The sequence below is a fragment of the Fistularia commersonii genome, chromosome 11, assembly GCF_037954325.1.
Source record: "Fistularia commersonii isolate RoL2024-O1a breed Wild chromosome 11, RoL_Fcom_v1.0, whole genome shotgun sequence".
In the NCBI taxonomy this organism is placed as follows: Eukaryota; Metazoa; Chordata; class Actinopteri; order Syngnathiformes; family Fistulariidae; genus Fistularia; species Fistularia commersonii.
The window spans coordinates 7,633,119-7,649,730 of NC_141294.1; the positions used below are offsets into that span (position 1 = coordinate 7,633,119).

At 38.9% G+C, this 16,612-nt stretch overlaps 1 protein-coding gene across 3 annotated transcripts in view; it reads left to right on the forward strand.

Moving 5' to 3' along the window:
* The window catches only part of vps13b (vacuolar protein sorting 13 homolog B), a 288,855-nt gene that overhangs the window by 130,466 nt on the left and 141,777 nt on the right, over positions 1-16,612 (forward strand). For all 3 annotated transcript variants that reach the window (XM_086154801.1, XM_086154799.1, XM_086154800.1), the window contains exons 23-24: positions 12,815-13,049; positions 14,139-14,356. In XM_086154801.1, coding sequence (XP_086010927.1) covers positions 12,815-13,049; positions 14,139-14,356 — 453 coding nt within the window. The remainder of the gene's footprint in view (positions 1-12,814; positions 13,050-14,138; positions 14,357-16,612) is intronic.

The window sequence follows — 16,612 nt, forward strand, 5'->3', positions numbered from 1 at the left end:
AATAGAAGAAGTTGCTGAATAGCTCTAGATGTTCCACACGAAAGATGCACTCAGACAAAAAGAGAGAAAATAACTGTCACAAAGAGCCAGCTCCTTTGGCACACCTTTGTGAAAGGCACAAAGAACTAATAGACTCTTACAATCCAGACTTGATTCTTCAGTCAGAGGTTACTGGAGTGCTCTTGACCTGATGTGCAACACAGAGACCATCTTTGTCCTGGACACAATTAGGTTGGTGTCTCATGATATATTAGTAACCAGAATAGTTCCCTGTTCTTTATTATGTCTTTGTTAGAACTTGATTGTTTTGTATTTTTTTCATTATCTGCACCAACCTGTGATTTGAACTGCTGGTTGAACTTAGTGTTGGCGAAGTTGCACTGTTGTTTCTGTTCAACAGCTCAATACATCATATGAATGAACAAAACTCCTCAGCAGAATTCATCTTGGCTTACACCAATGTCTGTTATTCCTTTGTTATTGTTTCCTATTGTTCAGGATAACCTAATACCTCAAAAATAGGCCACTCCTTAATTTCCTTAGGGGCTGGAGTTATTAATCCTGGTGTGTTGATTGGCTGTCTGAAAATAGCATATGTGATAACACTAGTGTCTACCTGAAAATTTCAGTTCAAGTTTGAGCCCACAAAGTGGCCACTCAAAAAAGGTGGCGTAGTCACAAATATTTGAATTGTGGCATGTCCTCGTCATTGGAAGAAGTAGAAAAACGCTTTTAATGTGTCACTTTACACCCCTTCCTTGGTGTTACAAGTCATTATGCTCCCTTTGGTATCGCTGCTCATTTTGCTGTCTTTGTTTTTACCTAGTCTCTTTCTTTATCCTCTGTGCTTCTTGCCTCGATGATTTCATAATTTCCTTCTTTCCATCAGCTCTCATCCTTGCCGCTTTTCATCCTGTCATGTCTTCTTTCCCTGTTTTCCCTGATGACTCCCATGTTCTCTCTGGGCCCTGATAATAATTGCAAGTGATTGGATAGGTGATTCTATTTCAGAAATTTTGCAATAATTCCTTCTATTTAACACATGAATGTGTTCAGTGCTGGCAAAGGAGCACGTTGCTACCAAAACTGAAATGGGATCTGCTGAAACAGAAAGACTGTTGCCATGGAAAAATGAAGTAACACACTGCTCCCTCCAGCTGCTATGCATTAATGAGTAGTATATATATATATGTGTGTGTGTGTGTGTGTGTGTGCGCGCGTGTGCGTGCGTGCGTGTGTGTGTGTGTGTGTGTGTATATATATAGGTATGCACGTATATATGTATATACATATATATATACACACACACACACACACACACACATATATATATGTATACATACATATATAAGTATATCACTGGGGTAGAAAAGGTACTCTTGAAAGTTAAATGGATGTTAGGACAAGGAAGGAGGAGGAAAAATATGCAGAGGGTGACTTTTAAGGAAAGTGAACGAGCAAGAGAGAATGATCATGTGCACTTTATGTTTGGTGTGGTGCAGTTAGAGTTGGCCAGATGGTTTCCATGAACAGGATCTGAACCTCAGCTGAAGCATATTCTGCAGGCACATTACTTCATCTTCTGCCCCCTCCCTCCATTCATCCTATCATCTCTCCATTCAACACCTCATCCTCCATGTCTATTAGAGCCAACAATTTCAAAATGATCCCACAACTCTGAATTCAAATTTCTGCCCCATAAGGCAGAGTTTCATTGAGGATTCTGGTCATAAATTGTCAACATTTTAAAGTGTGAACAAATCAATGTCATAATGCCAATACTGAGAGCATATTTACCTTACATTTTATATTTAACCTTCATATTTCCATGAATGAATGTAACAGGATGTTTGTCATCTAATATTCCCTCTAAAAGCCAGGTGCACGAGCACCTTTGCACTTCGCTATTTCTGTGATGGATTGCAGGTTTGAGAAACAAACCATTTCCTGTTGAGGAAACAAATACTTTCTTCCTTGTAACACACAAAAAAAAAATCTGTAGCTAACACTTAATCCTAGATCCCCTGGAGAGTTTCCGCTGTCCCGTCATGTTTCTAACTTTACTTTAGTTATTCTGCTTACATGTTCCACAATATGATCTGCAGGGATATTAATGCTTGCATGGAAACGGTCACTCAATAAAACCAATTTTGCACTACATTGTACAGAATGTACAATAATAAATTAGTTGAAAAACAAACAAGAAAATGTCTATGAGGGTTCTTTCATGTTCATCATAAATTTGCACAAATAAATGGATATATTGACTTTATGTCCATTAACCTCTTCTCAATAATGTCATAAATTGTCAGAGGCCAATTTCTCTGCCCACTGCTACTCTACTGCCACTGCTTCTCCAACAACAAACCAGTCAGAAAGAACAAAATGCAGAAAATATATATATGATTATTCTTTGCACACTGTTGTCAATGTATCTCTTTTACAAAAGTGAAATCAGTTTGTCTGATCTTGGGACGATAGAAAATTAAGAAAGAGATCAGGATTTTTTTGATGGGCCTTGTCTGTGTCAAAAAGAAAAATGAAAGAAAAAGGAAAAGTGCAATATCCCACCCTAAAGCTAACGCCTCTGCGAAAGATAAACTTCAACCTTCCAATGAATCCATCTACATGTCAGGGAAGATCGCAACTTAGAATTGTGGGTTCTGGATTTTACATAGCATCTCATGTTTTAGCTGACATAAGTATGCCAAAATTGGCCCCTGATCATTCACACATGTTTTCACAGAGGGGATATAATAACAATTTAGCAAGGAGTAGGAAAGAAGAATGTTAACAAGGTATTTGCATGAGACAGACGATAAAAGAAAGTACATTCTTTTTATTTCAAGCTTATCCTTGTTGGTACTGTCTAAACTAAATCAAGACACAAATGCAACCCCAGCTGCTCACTCGGTGTAGTGAATGTGTGTGTGCGCTCACGTGCGTGCCTGCGTGTAACCAAGAATTTCAATGTGGGAGGTTCCATTTCTCTAATGCCTTATTTACTTTCGTTAACACGTGTAGCAAGGTTTCTTTTAGGATTGTGTGAGTTAAGCAAGTAGGTTTAATATGGTCTCTCATCTTTTTGCGTGTGGACTACGGAGACTGACAAAAAGTGGTCATATCAAACCATCCCAGTTTTGTCCACCAGCACTTAATCCATTTGGGCCTCGAATTGCAACCTGCGCAGAACTGTATCGGACCAACATTATAAGTTTAAACCTGTTTTAGAAACCTGGCCACAATATCGTCCAATTGACTGATATTGTTTTTTTATATAAAAGCTGCTCATCACACAACTCTACACTTATAGTAATTGCCTTAGTCCAATTCAATCCATCCCTTGTACATTTTCCTCTCACCTACAACCTACCACCAAAATGTGCAACTTCCTCAATACAGAATAGTATCCACTCTGTTCAAGTGCATTCTCAGCTCTAGATTGGCCTGGGCCCGTGCATAGACTCCATCTGTTGTGTCTCAGTATTTTGTGGTGGCTAAAGGGATATTGTTTGAGCTTGGGGGTACGAGCAGTCAAGGCAGGCCGGGCCAGCCGCACTTCTAGGCCACTGTTGGATCAATAAACGCAGCGATCAAAGTTGCAATTAACCCACTGCGCTAACACAAACAGCTGGGCCAGCAGAAACAAACAAAGCCTTCATGTCACCTAAAGCGTTTATTTTTGCAGATTTCCACCTCGGCCAGGGAGACCTCCAGCGCTTGTCAGCTTCTGTAAGCAGTGTAAGGAGAGAGGAATGCAGGGCCGCAGGGATGGCTGCCTGCCTGACTTCGCCTCTGTGCCAGGCCACGAGCTTATTGCTTGTGGTGGCATGTGGGCGTGACCTAGCCTATTTGTTGTCAGGAGGCATCACGCTTAAATGCCTTCCTCATAGACATCAAGAAGAAAAACAGCTTTCTGAGGTTGCAACCTTCTGTGTACATGCATTCACCACAATGTAACATCTGTATAGTGTCATCTTCAGATACACATATTAATCATGTAAATCTACAGGGAAACACTATTTATACTATTGCATCCACGATTCCAAATGCATTTTTGGACAGAGCTGGTAATGTAGAATGAGGAGGGGGCGGAGGGGGTGGAGGGCAAAAGGTGAACAGTGGGTGGAGTATCCAGGGGTTGGGGGGGGGGGGTTGCTCTGTGGACCTTCTGTTCATCTAACCAGCCACTTAGGAAACATAGCGTCCTGTCTGGTGCAGGCACAGGAAGATTACATTTGGAGAGGTATCAGGTTTTTGAAAACAAAGGGATGTGTTTTCCGTTTGCTGCCGATCCCTCCACTGATTTTTCTGCTCCAGAGTTGCAAATGTTTTCACTAGGGATGCAGGGAGGGTGTTTCTAATTTCCTCTTCTCTATCTCTGGGTGATTTCCTGTGTGTCATGGTTTGCTTATTGTGTGTGTGTGTGTGTGTGTGTGTGTGTGTGTGTGTGTGTGTGTGTGTGTGTGTGTGTGTGTGTGTGTGTGTGTGTGTGTGTGTGTGTGCGTGTGTGTGTGTGTGTGTGTGTGTGTGTGTGTGTGCGTGTGCTCACGCACGGTGTACAAGAGAGCACACAAGAGTGTTAAAATGAAAATGTGTCAGTACATATGTGCTCGACATTACTAGTTTGTTTGCTTGTGTGTGTGTGTGCACTTCTCATGCTGTGGGGTCATTCAACACAGAGGAGATTGTGGCCTACAGGGTTTATGTTTTCCTGAAGTCTCCTCAGACCTGTGGCCTCCAAGTTTCTCTTCCCAACAGTGATATGAAAACACGAAAACCTAACAGCGGATCTGACCACAGCACCACAGGTTAAATGTCAGACACGTATTTCACTTCAGAGTCCAAGTGAGATGACTCACCAAAATTCTCTTAAGTGAAGAATTATGTAGCAGAGCAGCTGTGCTCCTGAAAAAGCCTGCCCTCCAACATACACACTTAAAAAAAATGAATGCATACATAATATTTGTCCGCCAGATCAAACACTCCGTATGTCTTCAAGAAGTGTAGTAAAGTGAAGTAATTATTCTTCATGTGAATATTGAAAACCTAATTCTTGAAAAACATTGCAGAACAAACTTCTATGAAGGACTTGAATGTTTTTACTTTTTAAGTTGTCATATCATAGTATGTAGTAATCATTACTCTGGCAGGCTTGTAATTACTTTTTGCCATGAATCATCTAGTCCGTAACCTATTACTGCCCTTTTAAGAATGACCATTTCCTTATAATGTCAAACTTGAAGCTGTTCCTCAAAACAGATGGGCAACATTTAACTTGCTGGTCAGTCGTTTACTTTTGAGGCATGGTGGATACTTACACCCTCCAAGTGTTAATTTCACATGGCCCCAACCAACTCTTTAAAGCCCAAGTGTGTTTGGCCTTCAGCTTCCTCTCTATTAGAAACTTCTCCGCTGGAAGCAGATAAACCATCTTCACAAAGGCTCAAGGGGGAAAGGCTACATAAGACAGACCTTACACACCCACTGTTCGTCAGAAGAGATGGATGTGAGGGACACTTTGGGGGGTATTAAAATTGAAAGATTCAAAACAGGATCCACACATGTGGCTGGGATCGTAACACTATCTGATGGAGCAGGGAGGTGATCAGGAATAAAACTGAGCAGGACTTGCCACAAAAAATGGACGAGGCCCATGTTTAGAGCTCTGTGATGTGACGCCAGACATGGATGAGAAGGAAGAAAGGCACAAAGAAAAAAAAAATTAGGCATCTTACCATTTAATCAAAGTACCCTCCAAATGGATACGTTTCAAGATTTTTTTTTTTTTGTTCGTCTGTCTTTTTTCCAGCAGTTTTTTTTTTTTAATTATTTTTTTTTTTTTATTCCTGACAGCACATGCTGGCTTCCTGATCCAGAATCCAGATTGAATTAGTGCCTAAGTGACTGTAGATCAAAGCGTAAGAAGATCCTGGGTCATTTAGAGCCTTAAGATGATAGGATCAAACTCTAAGTCTCAGGATAAGCAATGGTCACCTCCTAAATAACCAGGCTGTCACTCAAAAGCCTGGAGTACTCTCTCTTTGTGACTGTTTCTTCTTCTTCCTCCTTTTGTTTTTAACTTAAGCTCTACTTTAACACTTTGATACTCCTTATTTTTTAATTCCTCAACACACACGGCAATAGCCTTAACAGTTATAGCATATATTAGAGCTCTTGGTTTATGATAGCGATATACTGACATATCTCTTATCCATAAACGAATCAGCTGAATGGCTCATTCTTTATGTAGGAAGTGAGAATCCAAGTCAGTTGTGAGTAGTGTGCATATATTGCATTTTATCATTCGTGTGATGATATGTATCCCCAGAGTCATACCACTGCTGGGTGCATTGCTGTTCTATGTGCTCTTCAGTTTTATAAAACAAAGCTTGTTTAAAGGAATAAATGAAGGGAGTGTCGTTTCATTTTGCCAACCTCAGTGCTAATTTTTTCATGCATAACATACGTTTGCTGCTTAAATGGCTGCACTTGCAAGGACAAACAATCTTTTTTGTTGTTTATATTTAGATTTGCTAATGCCGAATATAAGCGTATAAGCCTATGGTTCCATTCATGTACCATATATTTCTCATGCGCTAGGTAATTAAATCATTTTACAGGCCCATTTTGAAGACTCTATTTTTGGGGACAAAAAGGTAGTCTCCATGACTAAAATCATTAAATCTTACGTTTATCGTAGATTTTAAGGCAAGTAATGGCTATGATTAGGGAGGCTTACCCTGTGCTTTTGTACCTGTGTAAGTGTCATTTGAGCATGTTTTTATAATTTAAGCCCACCATGTGACGTCTCAAAACGAGATGAATGTCTTCAATCTAGATTTCCTAGTCAAAATTGAGAGAGTTTATTTCGTTTTTGAAGTATATTAATAGAGTGTGCTGCCGTGAGGGATATATCCTGCCTCCAAGTATACAAAGACACACAGTGTCTGTGAAGGTTCTCAGTCATCTGGGTCATGGTCAATTGTTGTCAGATATTATTGTGGCTGAATAGAAGAAGCCTCTAGGATGACAGTTGAAACACAGGTGAAGCTTCTGAGAGGAGGAAAGCTAAGTCCGGTTGTCACAATAAGATTTGACAATGGGAGACGGCCAGTCTCACTGGCTTTCTGTATTACAGAATGAAATAATCACTTCAGACGGCGTAGATTTGAAGCATAGCATCAGGTAGTCAGGCGTCAACCTCATTAATCAAAATATAAATGGTTCAGTGTCACTGACAGGACGCAATGTCATTGGACCGAGAAACATGGTTGTCTAAATCCTATTTTCACATCTGAAGCCCTTACAAAACACCTGCATTTCTGGAGCTTTTAGTCATCAGCAAACCTTGATTCAAAAGTTTAGAATAATCCTAGCTTTACAGAAACATCCTTTCCCAGTGTGTTGCACCACTGTAAACATGTCATACGCAAGCATTGAAATATGACAAAACCATGCACGTTATATTTTGTTGTTCAAGGCATATTTTACTCTAACTTTTGTTTTTTCATTTTCTTTCCATGTTGCCCTGAACTCAGCAGAGGATAGAGTTGTGTAATAAATATTCCACACTGCAATTAGAATCCTGGCTTTCACTTATTATGTGTGCCCGTTTTTAGTTTTATGTTCAATCTAGAATCTTCCTCCTGCTGCTTTTGGAAAAACCGCTTTTCATTGGGTAATACATCAAAGAGTAATAATTTTCCACTATCCTGTTATGAATAAAAATATGAATTACTTTCTGTGCCCTTATGATGGGACCGTTCCATTTGCAGCATGGAATCGTACCCCCTCATCCACCCTTCCATCACCCGTTGAATCTGCGGTCGTAATAGGGGACATAGTCAGCATTTCCTCTAGATAAAAGCATCATTTTTGGCATTACGGTCTGTTATAAAGACAGTAAACACAATTGCTGGTGATTACAAATTTTACACCTGAAATAGTGACATAACACTTTTCCTCTTTAGACAGTGAAACAGCTATTTAAGTTTTTAGTTTGATTATTTTTTTCTTTATTTTTGCAACCACATAATAACCTTGAACACAAACACTGGAATCCCATCTACTCTCTCCAACTCTTCTCCTCTACGCTCCCCTCCTCCTCTCCAGCTCTTAAGCGTTTTCTTTCCCCCCTCAGATCACAAAATCTCTACACAGACTTTCCACCCTGAATCAAAACCTCGTCATGGTGAGAGACCTGGACAGCAACAGCCAGGCCTCAGCAGCGGGACTGACCTAAGGACAGTTGCATACTAGGGTAGGGTGACAGGGGGATATAGAGTTGGTCAGGAAAAGAAATGCTGTCAGTGGTTTGGCAACAGTCAAAGTAGTAATGCATTTGCATCATTCTGACCTCAGACTATTGCTCTCTTTCGATCTGTCAGTTCTGTTCTTCAGTGCCAGTGCTCTCTTTCTTGACCTTTATAGCCCATGTTGTTTTTTGTTTTTTTGTTGTTGTTGTTGTTGTTGTTTTTCCGGCAAACGTGAGTGCATTTGTACGTGTGTGTGCATTTGTATGTGTGAGTGTGAGTCACAACCCAAATATGAGACCACAGAGTTGGATTTGTTGAGAGTTCCTTGTGTCTTTGGGGGCGACCTGATGTTAGATACATCTCACAGAATATGAAGGCGGCAGTGAATTCACGTTCAAAATCCGCATTACGAGAATATGACATTAATTATCATTTTGAATCTCTAATATGATGTAAATGGTCTGTACTTTGCTATTGCAGAGAAAGTAGAATGTTTCCATGGCAAAGGCATCATGTCAGTGAGCATGAATTCATGTGGGTGGCAGTCAAATTGAACATTCCTGTTCTCTGAGTCTTATGTAGAGTTCACATAGACACAGCTTTTTATTGCCATTCTACAACAACATAAGTAATGTGGTGGCATTTAATGTTGATACATTAAAAAGTTGCATTTTAGGGGATTTTCACTCTTTAAATGGCCAACCAGGTTCCAAATCCAGTGTTCACAAATTTTATTACCTTGTGAACGTTTGATCCACTTAGTTTTGGTTTTGTATCACAATTCTGCAAATGCACTATTTTATGACCTTTCACATCATAACTTCATACCGTCATCATCACGTACGTGGACTGTGACTCCATAAACTTGACATTGCTTGTTATCAGCAATCAATGTCAGGCATTCATTTGACATCAGCATGTTGTCCATTTGTAAGCAACTTGAAGAAATGCACGAAAAGGCTGAACCATTTTGTTTTGTTACCACCTTACTATGATAATTATGGCTTAACTAACAGCTAATGGGACATTTTCCCCAACGGATAAGCCATGCTCACAGTACAAGATGTTTGAATGTTGCATTTTTCACGTCGTCAACATTATGTCTTCACACACATCCTGCTGATATGAAACCTGAGACCAATTTTTCCCTAACAGTGTACATTTGTATTTATTGGATGGAATTTGATGTTTTCATTTCAGATCCAATATACTACCTTACCTAAATAAGATATGAGATATGAGAAGTCTTTTTTTCTATTCTGGTGCGTGAAGAGATTTTTCTGGTCTCTGATTTAGACAACAACTTTGTAGATCATCAATAATGATTGGCCTCATGGTTATTTAGGTTTATCTAAACCTGAAGAATGAGCCCCAATACACAATATCACAATATTTTGTGTTAGAGAACAAAGTGAAACAAATCAGTAACAGGGCATGAGAGGGAAGTGGCTTCTTTGGGAAGATTAACAAAATGTGAAAAAGCCTTTGATTACCTGCTTATAACACTTTTATCGTTCTTATTTTTCTGCATGCTTTGCAACTGCTTAAAATGAAGTCATGTGAAAACCCATACAAAAAGGTTTTTCTTTTGATTCATGCTTTTAAAATGTATTATTAGCTTGAGGTGAAACCCCACAAAAACAGCTGATGAAAAATTTGTTATGCATCACCCAAGTTTAGGTATAACCTAAGATTTTATTTTCCATTACTGACCATTGCACTTTCAAACAATTTGTGCCTTGTCTTCATTATGTAAACACATAGCAGTAGTATGTTTGTATCCAAAGGTTCTCAGTCATCCACGTCATGGTGCTTCTTGTAAAATTTTGTAACAGCAACTGGACTTGTGTGGTTTCTTTGAAGGGGTTTAACCTCTCACCCAAGAGGCTTCTTCAGATCTTACAGAATGTGGGGTCTGTTTTCAGTATACAAGTCCTCAGGATAGGCATGGGCACTGATCTGGGTTGAAATAGCTAAGCCTAATTTGTGTGAGTCATTGGGAAACAAAAGAATCGAGTGGGTCTCCTGAATTGGGGTTTAAATGTTGTTTGTTGTGGTTCGATTTGAGTTGTCACGCTTCCGGAAAAGTCAGTGAATATAGATGGGTCTGAGTTAGGTGGTGTTGACCCGCCATGGGAATTATCTAAGCACCGAGTCATACTTTATGTGGCTGAGTCGAAAGCCACCTCCTCATTTTCGTGATGGTCTGTCCAGTTTTGCAGAGATGGCTTTTTTTACTCCCCTCTCAAAGCATCTGTTCTCCTTGGCCATAACGCAGATATTGCTATCTTTCAAGGAGCGTCCCTTGTCCTTGAAATGTAAATAGTCTTCAGAGTCCTGACCCAAGGAGGTTGCTCTCCTGTGTTGGGCCATCCATTTGCGCAGACAAAAAAGAAAGCTTTTGAATGAGAGTTGAAATGTCTTCAATAAGTTGAACAAGTCCAGTTGCTAGGGCAAGTATTTACAATGGCTGGTGTTGATGCCAAGCTGATGCCATAGTTTAAGTTTTCCCTTTGTTTTTATGTACCAGCTGTTATTTGACTTAATACCTCCCTGTGTGGTGTAGCAAGTTTGTTCCACAGCTAGAACTAACTTGACATCATATTTGCTTTTCTGCTGATGTTGGGTCGAGCAGCGAGGTCATAAGCAACCTAGAAACTTTTTTGGGATTTTTTTTTATAGCGCACATTTGGGGTCGCAATATCAGTGGTGACTAATGCAGGAGATTGTTTTTATCCACCTAAAATACAATGAGATGTGTAGATCAACCCTGTCAAATCACCTGACCCTAATTATGTCACACAATACCCACTTTCTTTCAACATATTTGAAAACTATCAAGAATTACCTAAAAATAAGCTCTACATTTCCTCATGATATCTTCAGTATAAAGTAGTGTATATTAATGAGTTTAAGCTTACATACAACCAATAGCTGCGGTGCTACTTCAGAAAAAATTAGGTTTAGTGTTCAATATTTTCCTAGGCTGTGTAATATAAGGGAGTCTTGAGGTTATACAGAAAAGATTTCAGTCAACCATCACACCCAGTATGAAAAGTACAGTGATTTAGTTACTTTTAGTCCAGTCATTTATATTGGGCCATACCAAGGATTGCAGTACTTTGAAATGACCCATATGAAACAGCAAATGTTAGACTGTAACATTTCTTTTCTTTCTCTTTGTATTTCATTTTTAATGGATGATAGCTGTCACAGTAACATGGTGAGACTTACACAGGTACTCAGCATATTTATTTGAATTGTATTTGATATAGACCTATATCTTCATATCATTTGTCATATCTCAAAAAATAAGTACATACCGCAAACAGTTTAGATAAAGGCTTCTTTCTTTCACAAATTAGCGATGGTAAAATATCAAACACTTCTGTATAACAGATTGACATATTTCAGGATGCCCGAGCCCTTTCAATGCTGTTTTCATTGTTTCTTCATGTATTTCAGAATATACAAGTAATGTTTATTCCTCAATCAAGTTGTCATTCAGACAAGCTGTAGCCTCAGCCAGCTCGACAATTGTCTTGAATTTAGCCGGTTGCTCTTTTACAGCTGCACCCTGCAGTGATCTGCAGCAACTCAGGCAGAGAAAATGGGTTTTCTTTCAGCATGCTGGCTCTTAAAAAGAGCAGATGTATCTTAATCTTAGAGCCTTCTTCGAAGAATTTTCAGGACAATGAGGCATGAGATGAACGTGTAACCACACCCTCCCTCTAACATCTTTACTTCACAGTTTCTGATGTCTTGCCCATCTCCCACTTGTCATCAAATGACCTCTCTCCTCAGCCCTTTCAGTTTCAGCTTTTGTTATAGTTGGAGAAGTTTCATTGAATTGAATCTGGATCCTCAGTGGTATTCTTTCTTTCATAACTAAATGCCTAAAACCAGCAGTTGTGTGACCAACACACACACTCACATATAATAGTATTCCTGTATTTCTCTCTTACATTGGTTAAAAAAGAAAAATTAGATTTTTCAGGGGACCATATATGAGCAAGACTATATATGATATAGAAATTCAGCTGGTATTGGTTTGAAACTTGTAGTTTACGTGTTTGATTTTAGTGTCTGACATTATTGGATATAGTATTTTGACTTATTTTAAAGTGGAATTCAAAATCTTAAACCTTGGTTAAAGGAACATGCATGTTCTAAAGCAGGTGAGAACAGATATGAGCTTTCTATTCATCATGACCATTACCATTTCATTTGGGATTTGCATGTATTTATTTAGATTATATATATAATTACTTTCTTTAAGCTTATCATGTAATTCCCATGCTTTGTATGCCTCTGTTTTTATGTATTTATAATTCCAGTCACAGTTTTCCCTCCTAAACTGTGCAAACAACCTGAGTGTAGGGTGTAAGCCTTGGCTGTGGTTCTGAGAAATATAAAGTAATCCAAATTAAAATGAATTAACGATTGAATTAAACGAACAAGATGAATGATCAATTAATACCGCTAGTTTCTCTCGCATCATGTGTCATCAATTACTTTATTAATTCTGTTTGTTTTTATCTGTATCCCATCTCCAGCTGGATCTACAGTCATGTTGCGTGTTCCTGCCCAATGATAGCCTTCACTCTCCAAGCACCATCATCTTGGGTGACATACCAGGCACTGTACGAAGCTGGTACCACAACCAAGCATCTATGCCTGGAACTCTTGTTATTTGCCTGCCCCAGATCAGTGTCCTCAGTGCAGGGCATAAGTACATGGAACCTCTTCAAGAACTACCGTTTGTTGTCTCCAAGCCCATTTTGGGGGATGGTAGGTTTACACATTGGGACGAATGAAACTTCAGCTTATATAAAAGTTAATTTCAAATGTTGGCCAAAGTTCACAAAACAGAAAGACCCGATGCACAGGCGTTAGGTTTTTAAATGAGGAAAGCAAATATACACTATAGAAAAAAACAGAGAACAATAGATTAGAACTAAGGGTTTTAGAGAGTATATTTAGTTTATGTGGAAACTATTTCATGTATTATTATCATTGTATTTGCTTACATTAATTATTTAAATGAATTGGCCCATAATACTAATGGGCTTCATAATACAAATTCATCATCATTATGGTCTTTTCAACACTGAGGAAATCTTTGACTGACGACTATTCATTTACCATGACAAAAGAAAAACAAACAGAATCAGACTCACTGTGAAAGATAGTTTCTTTCACATGTGGCATGCACACCTGGCAAAGTTGACATAAGCCCAGACAGTCCAGCACTATTTTCTCTAATGAATAAGAAAAGTCAGGGGCACCCTCCCTTTTTCCCCCCTCACCTCTCAAATGACATCATAATTGGGCATACAAATAAAAAAAAAAAGTTGAAAGGAAAGCTGCAGCAAAAACAGTGACATCAGCACTCTTGTCAATGTTGTTGTTAAAATTAACAATCCATGATTTTAATAATTCGTTCCTACTCTTTGAAAGGCTCTTCGTCTTTCATTTTTAATGACATGGATAAAAGCGTCCTGCCCACAGTTCACAGGAAATATACTCTTCACAGGGCTGCCATGGTGAAATGTACCCCTTCTGTCAGATAGTCTACCCCAGCGTCTGCTAAGTGACACTGGAAACACTTTACTGGCGCATTATGGTTCAGAACATCCTCATTTTACATTGTTTCGATGGGAGTCTCCACCTGCTTATCTTATGTACTTCATTAATTTTACCAATTCTGTGTAAAAGCACATTTCAAAGTAAGTGTGAGAATGCAGGCAGACATTCTATTCAGTTGCCGTCAATTACCTGCACAGGTCGTTTTGGCTTTAACTGTAAATGGATCTGTACAATAATGTCTCGTTTTCTTCATGCGTTTCTTTCTTTTCCCATATTTTCACTTGTCAACAGGCGATGCTTTCCCATGGACAATAAGCCTGAGTCAATTCAGTGTGTATACTCTACTGGGGCAGCAGCGCAGTCTTAGCTTGCTGGAGCCAATGGGGTGCACATCCACACTAGCAGTCACATCCCATAAGATGCAGAGCTGCTCCGAAGGAAGGCACTCCTTCATTGTGTGCCTTCATGTTGATCTTCAGTCAGTCCATGTCAAGTGCTCCAACGCTCAGGTCAGTGAGTAAGTCTCATAAAATAATCATTGCAATTGAATGTGTACATACACAAATCATTTTTTAAACTTTCCTAAAATATTTTGGCGTGACAATATCTGGCTGGAACTGCCTGCCTCTGCAGCTTTTCTTTTTTATAAATTCACTCAGATAAACAATGTGCCTCTCCCTCTTACCGTGTATGATTTCCATGAAAATGCTTGTGTAAACAAGAGAGTGTTGCTTTCTTTGGTTTGGTCAAACATATTAGTGTCTGAGTGGAGGAGTATGGTGAATTGTGAGGCTCATCAACATTGTTTTACAGGGTGTTGTAATACTTTTGTGAGAGGGTGATGAATATGGAAAGAATGGAAAAAAGGAGCATGTTTGTCTTCCGGTTAGTTCTATGTTTTGTTTCTCACTGTGCTGTTACAGGCCTATAATCACATCTACATGTACCATTACGCATGTTTTGTTTTTTCACAATTGAATTAGCTGTATTGGATTAGGTTCCTCTGTAAACACTTAATTGGAGCGACCTTTTGAGTGGTCGCACTGTTAAATGTCTCTGACCACAGTGATGAGCTGTGGTAATATTGAGGGAAATTGGTACCAGAAACAAATGAAAGTCCTTAATCTGTTGGTGGTGAAATCTTTCCCAGAGATGAGAAGAGCTGGTCTTTTATTGAGGGAAATTTTCTTGTATTGCTTTTTCTCTGTTCCCCTTTCAAATGGTTAGTCTGTGTCTGGCAAAGCTGAGGAGGCTTATTGCGATTAAATACTGAGTCATTATTAGTTTTTGTGTCCAGTGAAAACTTCTCTCTTTTCTGCTTTTTGACTGTTTCTTCTTTAATGCCAGTGTTTGAATAAAGGGATTTTTAAAAGTTGAAAAAAAAACCCTTCTCCCATGGTATCCCATCTTTACACCTCTCTTCTTTTTTTATTTCCTCTGCACGGATTCTTGGCTAGAGGGAGATTGAGCTAATACTAAGTTAAGCCAGGCAGCGGCTTTGAGGATTGCTGCCAGAGCAAATCCAACCAATCAGAAAAATAAGGACCTCACACCTTTTACCCCTCTTTCTCATTAGCATTGGCGCTTCTGAGAATGTATATAGAGATATGATGTTGATGAGAGAACGTGCAGGCGGTGTACATGTAGCACATACAGACATTGTCATTCATCTTGAATGGGACTTATACATGACTCATGCATCCAACAAAGCACCTGTTGAAGGCTAAATTGAACCTTATATGGAGGATACCATAACCAGGAATGGGTATTGCAGATATTGATTAAGACAGCACAACTTTATATAGATATTCCCACTTGCCCTGTGTAGCGTGTTATATTTAGTTTGAATATAGTTTTCAATTGTGATTATGTATAAGTGATACAAATAACTTACAGTACAAATGACAAGATTTTACAAGCACAACATGTGACAAGAAACCAGAAATATAGAAATCTGTCCATGTGATCTGCACAGTACCAGTGTTGCACCCAGAAGAAGACCTATTGGAATTCATGTAACTACTATTTATGTAGTCATATGTATATTGAGCTGTAAACAAATTCATGTTTAATTGAAAGACATATGACACGTATGACATGTAACATTCTCTGTTTATATCAATATGAACAGTGCATGGAAAATGTTCTTTAAGTAAAGCTTTACCTTTTCCTTTCTCAGAATGAGTTTGAATTTGGTAGCAACGCTACACACACTAACAGAGTTATGATAGTCTACACGTGTATTGCTACTACAAATTCCAACAATTGTGTAAAGGTTGGGGGTATATGTATATGTACTTAGACAAATGACAACACCTTCTTTCATCTATGTGTTTTTTATGAATGACACTTTGGTTCCCTGGTTGTTCTACTGCCGCCTGTGGATCTCAAAATGACAGGTCTTTGGAGACCCCAGCGCTTGAAATGTACCGCTCTCATCCCCAGCTTATGAAATGTTGCACCTATTGTCAGCTTATGCAAGCCAATGTGTTGGTGTCTTTGTGGCCAATCATGTGAACTGGCTAGACAGCAGTTTTGGAACTTTCCACAAAATTGGGATATCATGGAAGTAGATATGGAATAGACCATGGAAGAGGGTAGATGGTAGACCATGGTGAGGTGAGAAAAGTACAGGACTGTTGAGCAAGCATGAATAGAAAATGTAGGTAATTGATGAATGAATTATTTGATCGTAATAAACTAAAAATCTTATCATAAAAATCTGAAAAAGATCAGAGGTATACCTGAAAACGGGATATTTAATA